General features: G+C 39.4%; 1 protein-coding gene across 1 annotated transcript in view; it reads right to left on the minus strand.

Annotated features, from left to right (window-relative positions):
• Positions 1-19,035, minus strand: part of EEIG2 (EEIG family member 2) — a 71,567-nt gene that overhangs the window by 28,242 nt on the left and 24,290 nt on the right. Inside the window, exons 2-3 of the mRNA XM_069479069.1 lie at positions 8,431-8,551; positions 4,417-4,446 (exon numbers count right to left, since the gene is read on the minus strand). Of these exons, the coding sequence (XP_069335170.1) occupies positions 4,417-4,446; positions 8,431-8,551 (151 nt within the window). The remainder of the gene's footprint in view (positions 1-4,416; positions 4,447-8,430; positions 8,552-19,035) is intronic.

The following is a 19,035-nucleotide window of genomic DNA, read 5'->3' on the forward strand; positions in this document are numbered from 1 at the left end:
TAAAACACATAGTGGGCACATATAAATGGCATTCAAAATGAAGATTTTAATTGCAGGCTGGAGCATTATTTTAGTTTAGCTTTTAACTAGAACAAAAAGAATGAAGAAGGCCGGGCGTGGTGGCTCACGCCTGTAATCCTAGCACTCTGGGAGGCCGAGGTGGGCGGATCGTTTGAGCTCAGGAGTTCGAGACCAGCCTGAGCAAGAGCGAGACCCCATCTCTACTAAGAATAGAAAGAAATTATATGGACAGCTAAAAATATATATAGAAAAAATTAGCTGGGCATGGTGGTGCATGCCTGTAGTCCCAGCTACTCGGGAGGCTGAGACAGGAGGATCGCTTAAGCTCAGGAGTTTGAGGTTGCTGTGAGCTAGGCTGACGCCACGGCACTCACTCTAGCCTGGGCAACAGAGTGAGACTCTGTCTCAAAAAAAAAAAAAAAAGAATGAAGAATAAAAACTTAGAGAGCAGTTGAAGGGCCACAAGCCCCAAATGCAACAAAGTCAGACACACATCAAGCTACAGGTAACAGCTACCTAATTTTCACATGGTTACTCTGGTCTTACTGCCTCTTTTAGGGAGCAACAGGTCAGCAGAAAAAGCCTGGATGTGTCCAGGGCAAAGCCACATCTGGCTGAGCATGTGAAGTCATGCGACTACTTGATCCTACATTATCCACACATTTCATACATTATCCTTTCTCTGCGAACATCTCTTTCCCATTCTGCTCTGCTGATGACCTTGCTTCCTATTTCACTGAGAAGATAAAAGCAATCAAAAGAGCACTTTACTTCCACAAGCTCTTATGGCCAGCTCCATCCGCTCACCTAGCTGCACCTGTGTCCACACATTTGCCTTCCCACTTGCGGTGCTATGGCTGTGCTCCTGTGTGAGGCCAACCACTCTCCTCTCGCCTACTCGAGTTCATCACTTCAGCAATTCTTTCTGCTCTCTTGCATTCTAAAATTCTCTGCTGGATCATTCCCATCAGCACACAAACATGCTGGGTTTTCTATCTTAATGAATAAATGGAAAAAAAAAAAAAAAAAACCTCACAACAAACCAAACCTCACTCCACACCTCTTTCCAGGCTACTGATCCATTTTTATGACTCCCTCCCTCTTTAAAGTAAAACTCCTTGAAAGGGCTGTCTCTGCTGTCTCTGATTCCTCTGTCCCTGGCCACCTGGTCAATTTCATTGCCCCCTCTCCTCCTCGTTTACCCTACTTACTGCAACTGTCCTATTTCTTGAAAATGCCAAGATTACCTCAAGGCCTTTAATACTTACTGTTCTTCTGCCTGAAATGTTCTCTCTTAGGTCTTCGTATGGATTTCTCCTTCACTCCTTTCAGGTCAATGTTCAAATGCCATCTCTCTAAAGGAGCCTTCCCTGACCATCCTACAACATGCCTCTCTTCCCTCCCGTACCCTGTAGTTACCATCTGCTACTCCTTACCTGCTCTACTTTTCTCCTAGTAGTTTTCATCATAACATGTACATACACATTTCATGGTTATTTTGTTTGTAGTCTGTCCCTACCTCCCCCCATTAGAATGTACGCTCCACAAAGGCAGGGGGTCTTGTCAGTTTTGCTCACAGCTGTATCTCTAGTACTTAGAATAGTGCCAGGAAAAATACAGAATGGAGCCCTCATGAATGGAATAATGCCCTTTAGAAATGACAGAGCTTGCTTCCTCTTTCTCTGCTCTCCGCCACGTAAGGGTACAACAAGAAGACAGACAATCTGCAAACCAGAAAGTGGGCCCTTGTCAGACATTGGATCTGCCAGCATGTCGATCTTGGACTTCTCAGCCTCCAGAACTGTGAGAAATAAATTTCTGTTGTTTGAGTCACCCAGCCTAGGATAATTTGTTACAGCAGTCCAAACCAAGACAGTTCCCGTTAAGAAAGTGTATTAAAAGGTGGCATATGTCAGTGTGACGTTTCAGGATGAAGGTTACTAACGAGTGAGGTCAACATTTATTATATCAAGCCCCTTTCATGTGCCAGGCCCTGTTCTAGACACAGGATGACAGTGATGAACAGGACAAATGCTCTGCCTTCAAAGAGCTAACACTCTAGCAAAGTACCAGAGAGTCCGTGTTTCCTTATGATTTTCACTTTGTACTGAGATAACTGTCTCATGAAATGGCATACATAAAATACATAAATATTAGCTGTATTTCTGGTAGGTAATTAATTCATTCAGAAAGCAATTTTCAGTATCTACATTCCAGGTAATGCTAAGCACTGGGAATGTGGAATGATTCCTACTTTTAGAGTTTAAGAGGGGAAGATAGAAAAGCAAACAAATTCCCATAATACAGTAGGATAAATGCTGTGATAGGGAAAGACACAATTACAAGAAAGAGAGGAAAAGAAAAGTTCTCAGTGGAGAGGGATGACTAAGTTGAGCCCATAATGATATAGAAGCTGACAGGGCAAGAGGAGGGAGAAATACATGCATGGCAGGGAAAATATGAAGTCACAAGGCAAAGAGGCTAAAATAGCCCTGGGATCCTCCAAAAAGCCCATGAGGATGGGTCTGAAGCATAAGGATGAGTGTATGAGTACGTGTGCGTGCATGTGCACAGATGACAAACAGAAGAGATGACAAACCAAGATGGGTCTTACATCCTAGGTTAAGAAATTTTCATTTTACTTTGTAAGCAATGAATAGCCGCTGAAGGACTAAAGGTGGGAGAATGGCATGACCCTGTTTTCATCTGAGAAAGAGCACTCTGGTGGTAACGTGGAGGACGGAGGGGGATAACAGAGGAAGGGAGATGAGACACAGGGCTGGCTAATGCAGACTGTCAGTAAGGAAGCAACAATGAAGGCATAACCTAAGGCGGGGGCCTTGGGAATGGAAAGCAGGCATAGTTTCAAGAGCTTTTTAGAAGAGAAAAATCAAGAGCATCTGTCAACTACAGCAGGCCTTGTTGTCTGCCTGCCCCACCTGCAACACCCTGCTACTCCTTGCCAGCAAAGCCTGATTTTTTATTCAGGTGTCCCTCTGTCAGTTTCTCCCTGAGCACAAGAAGGTAACCCACCCCCTAGCTCATTGTTAAACTGTGATTAGTCTACGCTAACCAAGGCAATCCATTCCTATTGCCCACAACTGGTTTAGCGGTGGGCATATAATCTAGTTCTCATCCATGAAAGGTATGGGGAAATCCTCTGAGAGCCATCTAGGAAAAGTTTTCTCACTGAAAAAAAAATAATAATACATGGAGAAAGGCAGCTGGATTTTGTCATATGTGAATGTGTTGACTAAAACTTGAGGAGCCAGCCACCCGGTGTCCATGAAGGGAGCTAGCCAAGAACAAAGTCATCACAGAGAATGGCAGAATGGGAAGAGAAAAATAATATGGGTTCTTGATGATGTTCTCCTGTCAGTGGATTAACCAGTTCTGAAGCAGCTCTACCTCACATCTACTTGTTTTGTGACATTAAAAAAGTTTCGGCTGGGCACAGTGGCTCACGCCTGTAATCCTAGTGCTCTGGGAGGCTAAGGCCGGAGGACTGCTTGAACTTAGGAGTTCGAGACCAGCCTGAGCAAGAGCAAGACCCTGTTTCTACCAAAAACAGAAAAAAATTAGCCAGGCATGGTGGCATGCGCCTGTAGTTCCAGCTACTCGGGAAGCTGAGGCAGGAGGATCCCTTGAACCCAGAAGTTTGAGGCTGCAGTGAGCTATGATTATGCCACTGTATTCTAGCTGGGGCAACAGAGCAAGACTCTGTCTAAAAAAAAAAAAAAAAATAAAAAATTTCTAGTTGAATAGGGTTTTCTGTTACCTATAGCAAAGAACATCCTGACGTTGCAACTAACTAGATTTAGGGAGTTAGGTAGATTTGGTGGTTAAAATTAGCATATAGGCACTTGGCTCAGATGACTGAATTGATGGAGATACCATTCACAGAGACTGGAAATAAAGAGGAGTATGTGGGTTTCTGGTAGTGTTATTAATTACTAATTCCTTCTATTCAGCAAAAAAGGTGAGCATGTCCATTAGTAATTTCATACAGCTTCATAAAGTGACAAAAGACAGTAGTGATCATGTACATACAGAGCGCTAAGAGAGCACAGAGAAGGGGTGCTCTTGCATTCCACAGGCCTGGGAATACTCCCAGGTAAGACTGTTTGAACTATCAGTTGCTATGGCTTAATGCAAACCAGAGATCATCCTTTAGCAGGGAAGCTGAAACTAAAGAATAACATCCCATAATCATCATTTAGAAAGAATATGCCTATAATTTATTGTTAGATCCACCCGTTTAATCTCCAAGTTGCTTTACGTAAAAGGAGTCAAGCTTGGATAGCAATTAGAATAGTAAAGTGTTTAATTTTTAAACCTATAAATAGTAATAAGCAATATTACATGTTCCAAAAGAGTTAAAAAACATCTACTTACCTTTGCATAAGCTTTTCCGCCTTTTAACTCCTGCCAAAGATAGAAAACACTATAAGGATATCACATAATTAAACACTTAAAATTAAATATATATCAAATAATTCTGAAGTAGACATTTAAATGCTGGCAAATATCATAAATAGTAAAATTCTGATGATCTTAAATCCAACTATTTGGGCTCCCACAATCCCCCCAAATGACCAGTATTTTTATTTAGCATTTAACTTTAATTGAAATGAGACAAATGGTGAGAAGACAACCTAATATTCTATCTATTTGCTGGAGAAGAAATGATTAAAAAGTGTCCTGGGCTCATTGTAAAAATCTTAACAACTAAAGAAGGGTTAAATTACTTACTTAGTTAGTTAAGCATATTAATACATTGCAGAAAATTTCAATAAGAGTTGAAATCCCACCGCAGAGACAACCAGTTTTTATGAATCATTCAAAAGATGCTCTATGCATATAGAAGCACACATGTAGTATAGTATAAACCCTCTTATCTAATATGAACAATACTGGCAAAAGTAAAAAATAATAAACAAAAATATACAGATGTTTAACATTTTAACTTAAAATAATAATATATAAAGATTTACCAAGTCTTTAGATTTAAGATATCACACAGCAGTGAGAATTAAGTGTAAAACACTTAGAACAATGCCGAGCACACAGTATGTGTTTGTATATATGTGTTTGCCAATATCATTAGGGCCAAACTTTCCTCTCCGCCACTGCGGGTGGGAAACCTGCGGCCTCAAGGTCACCTGTGTACAGAGGGAAGATGATGTGAAGGTACAAAGGGAGAAGACAGTCATGCAAGTGGAGAAATGTGTCTATAAGTCAAGGAATGCTTGAGGCTGCTAGAAGCTAGGAGGAGAGGCATAAAACAGCTTTTCCCCTAGCATTTCCAGAGGGAGCATGGCCCTGCCGACGCCTTGATTTTGGATTTCTGGCCTCTAGAACTGAGACAATTAATTTCTGGTTTTTTTGTTTTTAAATTTTTTTTTAGAGACAGGGTCTTGCTTTGTCACCTAGGCTGGAGTGTAGTGGTGCAACAGAGCTCACTGCAACCTCCAGCACCTGGGCTTCAGCAATCCTGTTGCCTCAGCCTCCTGAGTAGCTGGGACTACGGGTGTGAACCATCATACCCAGCTAACTTTTAAATTTTTTGTAGACACAGGGTCTCACTGTGTTGCCCAGGCTGGTCTCAAACTCCTGGTCTCAAGTGATCCTCCTACCTTGGCCTCCCAAAGTGCTGGGATTATAGGGATGAGCCACTGTGCTTGGCCAAAATGAATTTCTGTTGTTTTATGCTGCCCAGCATGTGGTATTTTTTTATAGCAGCCCTAGGAAAATACTGGGTCTTTTTACTTTCAGGTCCTACTCCTTTAGAAAGATCTTTCCCTAGATCTTTACACGGGTGTCTCCTCTTCGTATGTTACCTTTCAGAGAAGTCTTCACTGACTCCTGTCCCGGTTTTCTAAAATAATCTTTCCCCAAGTTATTCTCTATTACCTCATTGTATTTTATGCATAAGACTTATCATTATCTGAAATAATTTTATTTGGTTACACGTATACATTTACTGTCTGTCTTTCCTATTACTCCTCCCCTAACTCCAACCAGAAAGTAAAGTCCTGAGGGTGGGAACTCACTCCAGTTCATCATTCTCCTCCCAGTGCCTAGAACAGCACCTGGAGCATTGCAGGCACGCACATAATTGCTGACTGGTGACTGATCGCTTCCCTGTGTCCTAGGCAACAGAGTACATTATCAAACTTTTTGATCTTTGTTGATTTTATAGGTAAAAAATGGTTATCAGTAGTTTTAATTTGTATGAGTGAGATTCAGTATATTTTTATATGTTTAAAAGCTATGTTTACTCTCTCTTTTGTGCAATTCTGTCCCTTGCCTGTAATTTTCTAGCGTTGTTAATCTTTTTCTTATTATTTGAAGGTGCTCTTTCTAAAGAAATTAGTCCTTTGACATGATTTGTAAATATTTTTCCCTAATTTACAATTTTACTTACAATATATTTTGCAATGCAGAAAATGTTTATAGTCTTGAGTTTACCAGTTTTTCTTTTATGGCTTCTTTTATATGATACTTAGGACATATTAGGTAGAGTGAGCTCAGTAAATACCTCCATCTAGCCAAGCACGGTAGATACTGCTAGGGGTTCACCAATACCCATTTCCCCCTTCTCTAAGGTTAGAACTAGTTGGCCACCCAGCTAGAGACTCTACTCACAGCCTTTCTTCTAGTCTGGTGTGGCCACGTGACTAAGTCCTAACCAGTGGGAGTGGGATATGGGCAAAAGCCATGTGCATCACTTTTGAGTCATGCTCTAAAAAGAAACGTATTTGTTCTTATATGGCTTTTCCTCCTTTCTCGTTGGTTGGAAGACAAGATTGGAGCACGTCCCTCAAATCTAAAGATGGACACCAGATGATGAAGATGGCAGAGATGCTCTACCAGTCCTGGGTCCCTTGACTGTTACCCAGGAGAGACATAAACTTCCATCCTGTTTAAGCCATTGTGTTTCAGCAGCTTATTATAGATGCCCTAAGTAATACACCAAACCCTCATAATCTGAGGAATTTGTTTATTTCAGATGAACAGGTCCTGCCTTAAACACCACTATTAGTTTTTGTTTTTTAACAAAGTAGATCTTGAGTTTCTTTAATCTGTAGTTATACTTCACTCTAAACTGGTTATATATTTTATTTTTCTTATAATTCAAAGACTGACAGGTCATCTTTGACAAACCATGACTAGAATTCCATTGAGAAAAGGTTTTAGTGAAAGAGTAGCAGCAGTCAAGGTAGAAAGGAAATAAAGTAGGATGCTTATTTGTCAGCTAATCTCTGCAACCCCATGAGGAAGCAAGTATTAATATCATACTCTTATTTGGAGAAAAGACAGAATCTAAAAAGGAGAACTGCCTCAGGTCTCACAGTTAATGGGTGGCATATCTGGGATTCAAACCCAGGTCCGTGTGACACCATACACACTTCCACTGTACCACACTGCCTTCATGGGAGCCACCGCTCCATGACTGCTGCTTCAAACATGACTATTTTAGAGTCTATTTCCACAAAGGCTTAAAACCTGTACAATCATTTTATGTGCACATGTATTTCTATCATATTTTAACTGAGTAGATTAAGCAATTTAAGAGAACTTAAAGTACAGTCACACATACCATAGTGTCATCGGTTTATCCAAAAAGCAGAAGAAAGCTGACAGTGTAACTTTTTGTCTGACACAGAAGGATGCAAGACTAGAAGGCCAAGGACGCTCGCTCTTCATTATAAACCCTTCTCTATTTAATTTTTAACAATGATATGTATTACTTTGGCAATTTAAATGTGTATACAATATGTAAAATATAAGGTAAAATATATACATCCTTTCACATATATTAAGTAGAACCATATGAAATTGCCATTTTTGTAGATTATTGGTAATATGCTTCAACCTAATATGTGGAAAGGAAATAAATATACAGAAAAGAAAACATGGACTTGGAATCAGAAAAATCTGTATTTGAGTCCTTACGTCACCATTTATTAGCTACGTAAATTTGGGCAAGTAACTTAGCCTCTCTGAGCCTTGATTTTCCTGGAAATGGAGAAAATTAAGCCCAATTTTAGGGTTGTTATTAGGCATAATATATGTAAAGTTCCCACAGCAGTGCATATAACAAAAAATAGGAATTTAACGAATGGTAGGATAAGGACATATATAGTCCCCCCACTATACAAATAAGGCTATTATGTATAGTGATAGTGAGATGAAGGTTCTTGAATAATATTTTAATTTATAACTTTAGATTCTTCCTCATATTTGCCATGGTAATTTAAATTATTGCTGCAAGTGTGAAGTGAAATCGCAAATGTTATAATCATTCTAATGATAAAGATAAAGCAGAGCTAAATAAAGTGAGTCACTGACTATGGAACTAATTATGGTTTCTGAAACGGGAAAAGCAATAGGCTATTTTTGTACCTTCCTCACAGATACTCTGTAGATGCAAGGATCTAGGATGCCCGTGGTGGCACTTGCACTCATTTTGCACATAAACGAGAACTTCTTTCTCCAGTGAACACAGTTCGCTTGCACCACCTCCCTGAAGGAAAGAAAAAAAGAGCCAATTATTATCGATGACATGTTAAAAGCACACACACGCTTTCACTCACGTCTGTAATGCCAAAGTGATATATTAAAAGCTAGTATTTATAAATAGTAGAACAGGAAGAAAACAAATTCCTAACAACGTGATCTGAATCTTTGGAAGGTTTTACTAATAAATATCCACAGGAAACTGAAAAAAAAAAAAAAGTGAGTTTACTTATCAATTCAATCAATATAAATCGAGGCTTCACTATTTATTCATTCAACACACAGGGAACATTTATGTGCTGGGCACGTGATAGATGTTTAAAATATAAAAATGAGGACAGGCCAGGTACAGTGGTTCATGCCTGTAATCCTAGCACTCTGGGAGGCTGAGGCGGGTGGATCACTTGAGGTCAGGAGTTCGAGACCAGCCTGAGCAAGAGCGAGACCCCCTCTCTACTAAAAATAGAAAAATTAACTGGGTGTTGTGGCATGCGCCTACAGTCCCAGCTACTTGGGAGGCTGAGCTAGGAGGATTGCTTGAGCCCATGAGTTTGAGGTTGCTGTGAGCTAGGCTGACACCACAGTACTCACCCAAGCAACAGAGTGAGACTCTGTCTCAAAAAAAAAAAAAAAAAAAGAAGACACAGTTCCTGATTTTTTAGGGCTTATGTTTATAGTTAATGCAAGAGGCAGAAATATAAACAAATACTATTCTAGGTATAAACAAATATTCATGCTATGATGAACTATTGTCACAGTTTTACTCCAGCCATAATAGCAATAGCAGCTACCATTTATTGAGAGCTTACCACATGCCATTTCATCTCCCAACAACCCTATGAGGTAGCTGGCATTTTCCTCACTTTATAGATGAGGAAAATGAAGCACAAGGAGAGAAGTTAACTCAAGGTCATTTAGTCAGGAAGCAGCAGAACTGGCATTTAAACCAGGCCTAACTCTAAAGCCCATTTGTCCACAAAGGAAAATCTGTATCTTTCCAACAACTTTGTTCTTTCAAATTCCCAGGCTTTTGTACATGCTGTTCTCCCTGCTATTCTGTGCAGGTACCTGGGACTCGGCCTTAATTATTCCCCTAACATAGGAAGAAAAGAAAGAAAACAGGTGAAAATAAAGAGAACATTGGAGAAAACAAAGGAGAAAGGCAAGAGAGCACAGGTCGAACAGTTTTGAGTTCTTAAGAAAGAAAAAAGTCAGTTCTATGGAGCGACAGGAACTGATGGGTGAGTTGAAAATTTAGATAAAAGCTTAAGGACAGGAAGGAAAACTGGTGTGGCGGATGTGATTGGGAGTCAACTTGTAGTTGCATCAGTGAATAAGATAAATTTGTATCAGGACCAATCAGTTTGGTTTTATCAATTTTTCCATCAATACACAAAAATCCAAGAAGAGGAATTACAAAAAATAAATATAATTTAAAAACCAATTATATGTTTGTGTGTGGTATATGCATGTGTGTTTCCATATATATATATATATATATATATATATATAAATATAAATAGACACACAAATAGGAGAAGAGAGCATGCATTTTATCATAGGTTTCACTATGATAACTTTGGCCATTTAATTTTTTTCCATTAGGAACTCTTTTTTTTTTTTTTTTTTTGAGACAGAGTCTCACTCTGTTGACCCTGGCTAGAGTGCAGTGGCATCAGCCTAGCTCACTGCAACCTCAAACTCTTGGGCTCAAGCAATCCTCCTGGCTCAGCCTCAGCGTAGCAGGGACTACGGGTGTGTGCCACCACGTCCAGCTAATTTTTCTATTTTTAGTAGAGATGGGTAGGGGGGTCTTGCTTTTGCTCAGCTGGTCTCGAAAGGAACTCTTAAGTGTTTAATGAATTATAATATGAAGTATATGCATATATATTCATAGGAATGAGTTTCCCTTGAAGTCCAGGACAAGTGCAATTTATTGGTACAGTCACAATGCAGGCAGGATGAGAGTTACTTGACAAAGGACAGATCTGGAGGTACCTGTCAGGCAACCTGAGGAATCCCCTGTAAGAAGAGCAGTAGCTAACATGTATACTCAAAAACATGTGAATTTTTAGAAAATCAGTGAATAATAAAAATAACAAGCAAGAAAAAGTAAAATCACATTTTTAAAATTGTTGCTTCTCTCCCAATATCTCTTAGCCTCAAGACTTGCTAGAGGCATCAGCTATGGTCTCTGCAGCTCCCCCAAAGGGTACGCAGATAGATTCACTGATGTGCTGGACCCTGCAGGAGTACGCTCAGCTTCAAGGCACTTGGTTGTTCCCATCACTGAGACCACTGATGTGTGATCAGGGATTAAGAAACAACATTTAAAATGAAACCATTTTACTTTTCTTTACTTTTACTTTTCTTGTAAAATTATACATAAACTTCTAGTTTAAGATGGCAGGTGGACTCTATGTGTTAGCCTCTGCTCCCTCCCCCAAACCCACTAGCTTAAAAAAATTAAAGGCATTATCTCACAAGGACAGAGAGAACCGAAGAGAGACAAAAATAAGTGGCCAGGGACAGACAGATTAGTGATAACTGACTTAGCATATTGAAGAAATCTGAACCTTATGCTGGTAACGGCGAGAGCCAAGAGCAGAAATTGTACATTGGTCTTGAAGTAGAATGAAGGAGGGACAAAAGACAGAAGGATTGAGTGAAAACTTTTAGAAATAGTCAGACTGCAGATATCTCCCAGACTTCTGCAGAAGGCTGAGATTTATTCTCCTGACAAGGTAACAGAGAAGGATCTCTGGACTGCCTGACTTGAGGGTGGGTGTTAGAAAGAGCACAATGGCACGCGGGTAGGGCTGGGTAACGAGAGATGACTTAGTGCCTGGGCTTCCAGCCTTCTTCCCCGAACCTGGCTTCTCACCACGCTAGAACTAGGCATCTGTTCTTCAAGTGGTGAGAAGAGTATTATCTGGGGCATCCAATAACAGCCACAAAGAAAAGATTTAATGAGATGAATATTGAGGGGTCCCAACAAAACAGCCCAGCCAGCTCAATCTACAGTAAAAATCTGAGATGACAAGCACTGTCCACGTGCACAAAGCTTTTAATCAATTTTTAGTGCCCCAGTCAAATATGAACAGATACACAAGGAAAGTCTCTTAATATGAAAGACAGATCAAAATGAATAGAGAAAAAGCAACTTGAACAAAACAGAGCCTATATTGGAAGAAGAAAAAAAATTCTGAGAGAGATAAAAAAAGAAATTGCATCCACCATACAGGAATAGGATGCTATTAAAAAAAGAACATACAGAGAACTAAAAAGTACTCATGGAAATCAAAACTATTGGGCTGGATATTTTGTTTGTCATTCCAGATCCACTCTACCCTTCTCTGTGGCCCAGGAGGCTGGTCTTAGGAACTATTACACATCTACCACACTCTTGCCCTCTAAATCTGATTGTGCAAAAGCGACAAACACCAGCAGGATGGAGGGCAGGAGAGAGAAGTCGATATATTTATTTTCCTGGCTCCTTCCCTGTTAGGCCGTGTAAAAAATAAGTAGGTGGTTGGGGACTGCGGTTTTCTACAATATGCCTGTAGCACTTAGACTCTAAACTATGTACATCTATGACGTTAGTAAAATAAAAACCAAATTAACATTCAAAAACATTGTCAAATACTGAATAATCTGAAAATGAGAACAGAAGTACATAATAGTACAAGCCATTTTTTTCTAATTGCTTATAGATACCACTAAGAACCTTCTTTAGTATATTAAAATGTTATTAAGCCAATTTATTCTAGGAATTATATCATAATTACCACCGACCACAAGTCCTTAAAATTCAGTACGAAGCCCTAAAACCTTGCAGCGGACTCTGCCACTTTTCATTTGTTCTGAGAAATAACTAATTCCATGGCAATACTAATTACAAAAATACATCTTACATTTTTATCTAGTTTAAAATGTCTTTATATGGCTGGAAACAGTGGCTCATACTTGTAATCCCAGCACTTTGGGATTCTAAGGCAGGAGGATCGCTTGAGGCCAGGGAGTTCAAGGCCAGACTGGACAACATAGCAAGATGCTGTCTCTACAAAAAATTTTAAAAAGTTAGCAGGTGTGGCAGCATGTACCTAACTACTCGGGAGGCTGAGGCAAGAGGATCGCTTGAGCCCAGAAGTTTGAGTCTTCACTCAGCTGTGATTGCACCACTGAACTCCAGTGATTAAAAAAAAAAAAAAAAGAGCCCATTTGGATCTGGCAGTTAGTTGGTCAGTTTCAATGGAGTGGTGGGGGTGGAAGTCTGATTGGGGGGGACTGACAAGTAACTGGGAGGTGAGGAAATGGAAAATTTCTGCACAGTGGACAGTTCTTCAAATTCTGGTTCCAACCCTTTCTAGCTGAGTGATCTTAGACAAGTCATTTAATTTATCTGATCTTAGCTCCTTTTTCTATGAAATGGAGCTAATAAGACCCTTCTCATACAGTTGTTTTGAGGATTAAGTGAGTATGTTAATATTAATACATGTAAAGTACTGTATTTGACTCTTGCTATATAGTCTTGAAATATTCTTGTCTCTTTCTATTTCTGTAACTATTCCTTTGCAGTTTCTTGTTCCTCTGTCTCCTTAAATTGTCAGTGTCCACCAAGCTTCTATCCTTGGCTTTCTTTTCTTTCTACTCTGGTGGTCTTAACTATTATGCATATACTGAGAATTTGTAAATCTAAGCTGTCTTCTTTAGTCTTTAGATTCATATATCTACCTGTTAACTGGCACTCCCACCTAGTACTCCTAGCAATTAGGCAAGACTTTAGGCTTCTGACATCCATCATGGTACTCACCACCAACTTTACTAGTTAAACTAGTCAAACGGTTTGCCTAGGAGCATATGTGGCAGAGATTGCCAGTTGTTTATCCAATATCCTTTCTCTCCCCTTCCTGAAAAACAGAACTCTGACTTTATTCAGACTAGCAATGTGCTCAGTTAAAAGACTGCATTTCCCCATTCTCCCTTGCAGCTAAGGGTAGGCATGGGATTGAGTACAAGCTAACGAGATATAAAGGAGGTTACTGGGTATAACTTCTGGAAAGGCACAGTAAAAGGTGGGTAGTTGAGATGTATCCTTTTAGCCTTTCTTCCTTCCCCTGTCTGGAAAACTGTCATAATGATGGTTAGATTGTCAACAGCCATCTTGGACCACGAGGCTACCTTCAGGAAAAGCTATGTGATGGTGGTGCAAAGATAGAAGGAAGATGGGTCCCCAATAAATAAGTCACCCTGGACTATCTCCCTCTAACCTTCGTAAATCTCATTATTTAAAATACTTATTGAGTTTTGTAATATGCAGCTGACACGGACTAGGTCTGACCATTCCCAAATAAAGGAATTTGTAAAGTTCAAACTTTATTCAAGCTGTGGTAGGTCCTCCAGGAGTCCCAGAGCCCTGCTTCCCTGGCTTAAGATTACCGCATGGATAGAACACACTGGGACCTACGGTACACATTTTTCATGACCTGTAGAGCCCCATCCAATGAAGCCACGGATAAGCTCAGGTCCACTTCCAGGGGATTAAGACTCTTTCCAAACACATGAATACTGCCTCCCAAGCAGCAGACTGACATAGGTGCTAGGACTCTGAAACAGGTTCTTACGTAAGTAAAGCATCTCACGATCCAAGACAACAGATCAGGTTGGGATGAACTAGAGCTGCGAAGAGCATACTTCTCTATTCATCACCTTATGAGGTGCGTATCAAAGAATCCTTATTGGAGAAGAAACCCAGAAATGACGAAGGCAGAAAATAAAGAGTTCAGCATAACACTATGGACAATAGTCCGCCAACCACAATAAACACTCAACAAATATTTGTTGACTGAATGAATAATTGACCATGACTGAATGCATGGGCTACTGTAAAAAGAAAATAAAAATCTCAGGACCCTGCCTGCCCCCAACTCCCCAACTCCTTATGCAAAAGAAAAGGTAAAGGCCTCAGAAACTTGTGAAGAACGGGCCCCACAGATTCATTAAAGAAATTCCTTGCTGGCCTCCCATAATCAAGGACACACAAATTGTAGCTTTAGGTCTGTAGGCTAGTATAGCTCCTAAATCTAAAGTCTGCTCAATTTCACACTAATAATGAATTACAAGTTTATCTTCACAGGTGCAGAAGGGACAAGATAGGACCAGACATTCTTCTGCCTACCTAGGGACATCTACATAATTGATGCTTCCTTCACTCCCTTTTTCTCTTCCTGGGTCTCACAAGAATGTAACCATTTTGTCTCACTATCACCCCCTCCCCTACCTTTTTTCTTTCTGTATGCCTTTAAATGCTGAAACTTTCAAATTCCCCTTTGGAAAAACAGGCACCGCTTCATCTGAAGTAGAAATAGATATGTTTTCCCCAGGTGTGTCCTCAACTTTGGTTTAATAAACCTCCATTGATTGAGATTTTTGCCCCAGTCACTTATTTTGGGACAACACTACAAATGACTGCTTCCAGCTACCAAGCTTTGCCTAGTTGACTTCCTAACGATTCCTAAATAAAGCCCATTCCTGCGCCTAGCACCACTACCCTCATTCAGACTTCCCTTGAAATATGGCAACAGCCTCCATAATGGTCCTTGCTCAAATCTACCTTCATTATTCCTACCAGAGAGCTCCTTTTAAAAATAAATGTAAGAATGTCATCCCTCTGTTTAAAATCTTTCACTGCTTCCCCATAACTCATAGGATTTGGTCCAATCTCCACGAGTGAGCCCCTGCCTGTCTTTAGTTTTGTCTCATACTATTTGTTTTCCCAAACAAACTTGTTGATGTCACACTATTTCTCACTCGTAAGCCTTTGTTCACGATGCCTTCTTTCCCTTGTGCCATCTACTTCCCCTTTCTCTTCCCACATTCACCAGTTTAATTCTAATTCATTTAGCTTCGTCATTACCCCCTTTAGGAATCTTTCCCCAATTCAGCCTTCAGGTGAAAGCCGGGTGTCACATATAACCAGATCTGCCTTGGTTCCCTTCCCAGCGTCTCCCTTCCCTGTCCCAGAGCACTGTCACCTGGGGAAGGGGGTGGGAAGAGCTCGCTGAGTCGGCTTCCTCCTTCATTCGCTCAGTCTTCATCCCCCAAGACAGGCTCCTAATTTCCTATTTCACTGCCTTGTTTCTGGCAGACTCTCCTATGATTATACATGAACAAATACTGTAAATGAATTTAAAAAATGTTTAGGCTTCAGGAATTTGAGGTTACAGTGAGCTATGATCGTGCCACTGCACTCCATTCTGGGCAACAGAGTGAGACCTTCGCTCTTAAAAAAATGTATAGTCTTAAAAAATTGTAACTATGTCCTTTTTTTTCTAAGGGGCTCAGATAGAAGGTTTTTTTTTTTTTTTTAATGTCCTTTCTTCATAGGAACTGAAGTAGAAATAGATATGTTAATTTAATCTTTTTAGTTTTGTAACATCAAAATAGCAGCTTTGAATTCTTAACCAATCTCTCTAAATAAAAATGGTTTTGTATGTGCACTTAGGCTATTACTCAGAATTTTTATGATAATCTTTGGTGCACACACACACACACACACACACACAGAGCAGTCAGAAAGCTGTCCAAACCAAACAAATAACACAAAAAAAGTGGCAAAGCTAGTTTGTGACAGTTTGTTATACCAATGGGTTACCATGGAAACAAACTCAGACTACTTGGCAACTGAGACAAAAGTCACATTAGTAAATGCTTTCCGTTATGTGAGTCATTAATTTCCTATGAGTTTTATATAGTTGCTTAACCACTTTCAAGAAACAAAGCCACAGAACAGGATTTGTGTGGATGCTGTGTGGAAAGCCAAGTATTTCTAAGATGAAATGATAAAGCTGCTGAATGTGACATAAAATAAGCAGAAGACTCAGAAGACGATAATGTTGCCATGGCCATTGTTTATGCTTCAAATGAACCATAGAAAATTTAGAAAGTTTTTCCTCTCTTTTTCAAAAATGTTTATTCAGAAGATTCTTTTAAAATATAAAAATTTAAGGAGTTATTAAAATATTTCTTTCTTTTTTTTTGAGACAGAGTCTTACTCTGTTGCCTGGGCTAGAGTGCCATGGCATCAGCCTAGCTCACAGCAACCTCAAACTCCTGGGCTCAAGCGATCCTCCTGCCTCAGCCTCTCGAATAGCTGGGACTACAGGCATGTGCCACCATGCCCAGCTAAATTTTCTATTAATATTTTTAGTTGTCCATATAATTTCTTTCTATTTTTTTTTAGTAGAGACGGGTCTCGCTCTTGGCTCAGGCTGGTCTCGAACTCCTGAGCTCAAATGATCCACCTGCCTTGGCCTCCCAAAGTGCTAGGATTACAGGCGAGAACCACCGCGTCCGGAAAAATATTTCTTTTTAGTAAAATTTATTTTCGTCTTTGATATTTTAAAGACCAATTTATGTCAATGCTATTTAGTACTGGAAGTAATAATATTAACAATGGTATTTTTTTAAAAAGCCTTCTAACTAGTGAATAATATTCACACAGAAGAGTGAACAAATCATAAGCAGTTCGATGAATTTTTATAAATTGAACAAACTCTTGTAATCTACCCAGATGAAGATACAGAACACTGACCACAACCCAGGAGCTATCTTTATTCTCCTTCTGTCATAACTCTCCACCAAGAGGAACCAAGCATTTGTCTGACGTCTACCAACATGAGTAGTTTTATTTTTTTGAATTTACATAAGTGGAATCCTGCAGTATGTAATCTTTAGTGTTGGGTTCTTCTTCTGGATCTTATGTTCATGAGATTCATCCTTATTGTGTGAAGCAGTTGGTTTCATTGCTGTCTGGTTTTCCATTGTATGAACTACTGCAATTTATTTATCTAGTCTATGCTCTACATGTCTTTTGATGAATGTAGTATGCATAGGGGGAGGTCATATAACTAGAAATTGAATTGATGGCTCATGAAGTATGCACACGATTAGCTTCACAGATACAATCAAACCATTTTCTAAAGTAATTGTACCAATTTACACTCCTGAGGGCTGTATATGAGTCCCCTTGCTCCATATCTTTGGCAATAGCTAGTGGAGTGGGTTTTACATTTTCAGTTACTGTGATGGGTATGTGATAATATCTCACTGTGGTTCTAATGTGTAGTTCCTATGTGACTGATGGTACTGAGCATTCTTTCATATGTTATTTGGACACTGGGGTACCCTCTTTTAAGAATTGCCAATTAAAATCACTTTATTCATTTTGTTGGCTATCCTCTTTACTACTGATTTGTAAGAGTTCTTAATGTATTTTGGATATGAGTTCTTTGTCAAATATGTGTATGTCTGTTGCAAACATCTTCTTTCACTGTATAAATCATATTTTCTCTTTCCCAATGGTGTTTATTTTTTTTTTCTTTTTGGAACTGCCCAATGAGCACACATGTGCACAGAGGGAAGTAAAACTCGGTGGGAATGAAGCAGAGGGAGTGGGGAGGAGGGGATGGGCAAAAACCTACCTAACGGGTACAGTGAACACTATCTGGGTGATGGACTCGGCCCTGACTCAGGCATTACTAAAGCGATCCAGGTAGCCAAAAACATTTGTACTCCTCTAATATTTTGAAATAGAAAGTCTTTAAAAACTAAAATATAAAGTAAAATGAATACTATGGATCCATTTTTTGTGACCACTTAGTTACTGTAGCAGCAAACTGTATTACTTATTCTCGGAATAACTTGCATATGTATATTCTAGGTACACATTTAAAATCAGGCCATGTCTTGGTAATTCAAAGCGTTTTTTTTTTTTTAACTTTTTAAGAAACAGTGATAAGAAACTGCTAGGAAGAATGCGAGCTGTTTGCCAGACAGTATTGCGTGGAGGTTAAGGGCTTATATCCAGAGCAGGGCTGCTTAGGTTCCAATCCTGCCTCTGCTACGTGCCAACTGTCACAATGGACATGTTCCCGACCCTGTTTGCATTTCCATTTCCCTCTCTGTGAAACAGGGATGGGAACAGTACCTACTCCTCATGGGAGTTCTGGGAAACCAAATGAATTATCACACACAGTGTTTATAACAGTGCGTGGCTTACAGTTTAGGTCAATAATAGGTGTTAGAATTTATTATTATCAAGATATGTGTAGTTCTAAGTCCACCTAAATTTGCCCACCAGAGTGAAATAATGGTCAAATTTATAAGTAAAGAATTTTCCTCTTCAATATTAATGAAGATTTTTATTTTTAAAAAAGATATAGATTCTTGAGAAAAAAGCCTTTGGAAATTGAGAAAAAAACAAATATTTTAAGATTGAGGATAAATCAGACCTATAAAATTGTGACTTTAAATTGCAACACTAACGATAAATGAATCTCTTACACTCCAGAGATATTTTTGGCTTGAATAAATGGTGGACAGAAAAATTGTTCATTGGGAAAAACTGGACAGGAGATTTTGTTTTTTAAATTTATTTACTTATTTTTTTCATTCATTCATTTTGCTAGTGGGGATAGGGAATCAGGGAAA

This window comes from Eulemur rufifrons, chromosome 8 (assembly GCF_041146395.1).
Source record: "Eulemur rufifrons isolate Redbay chromosome 8, OSU_ERuf_1, whole genome shotgun sequence".
In the NCBI taxonomy this organism is placed as follows: domain Eukaryota; kingdom Metazoa; phylum Chordata; class Mammalia; order Primates; family Lemuridae; genus Eulemur; species Eulemur rufifrons.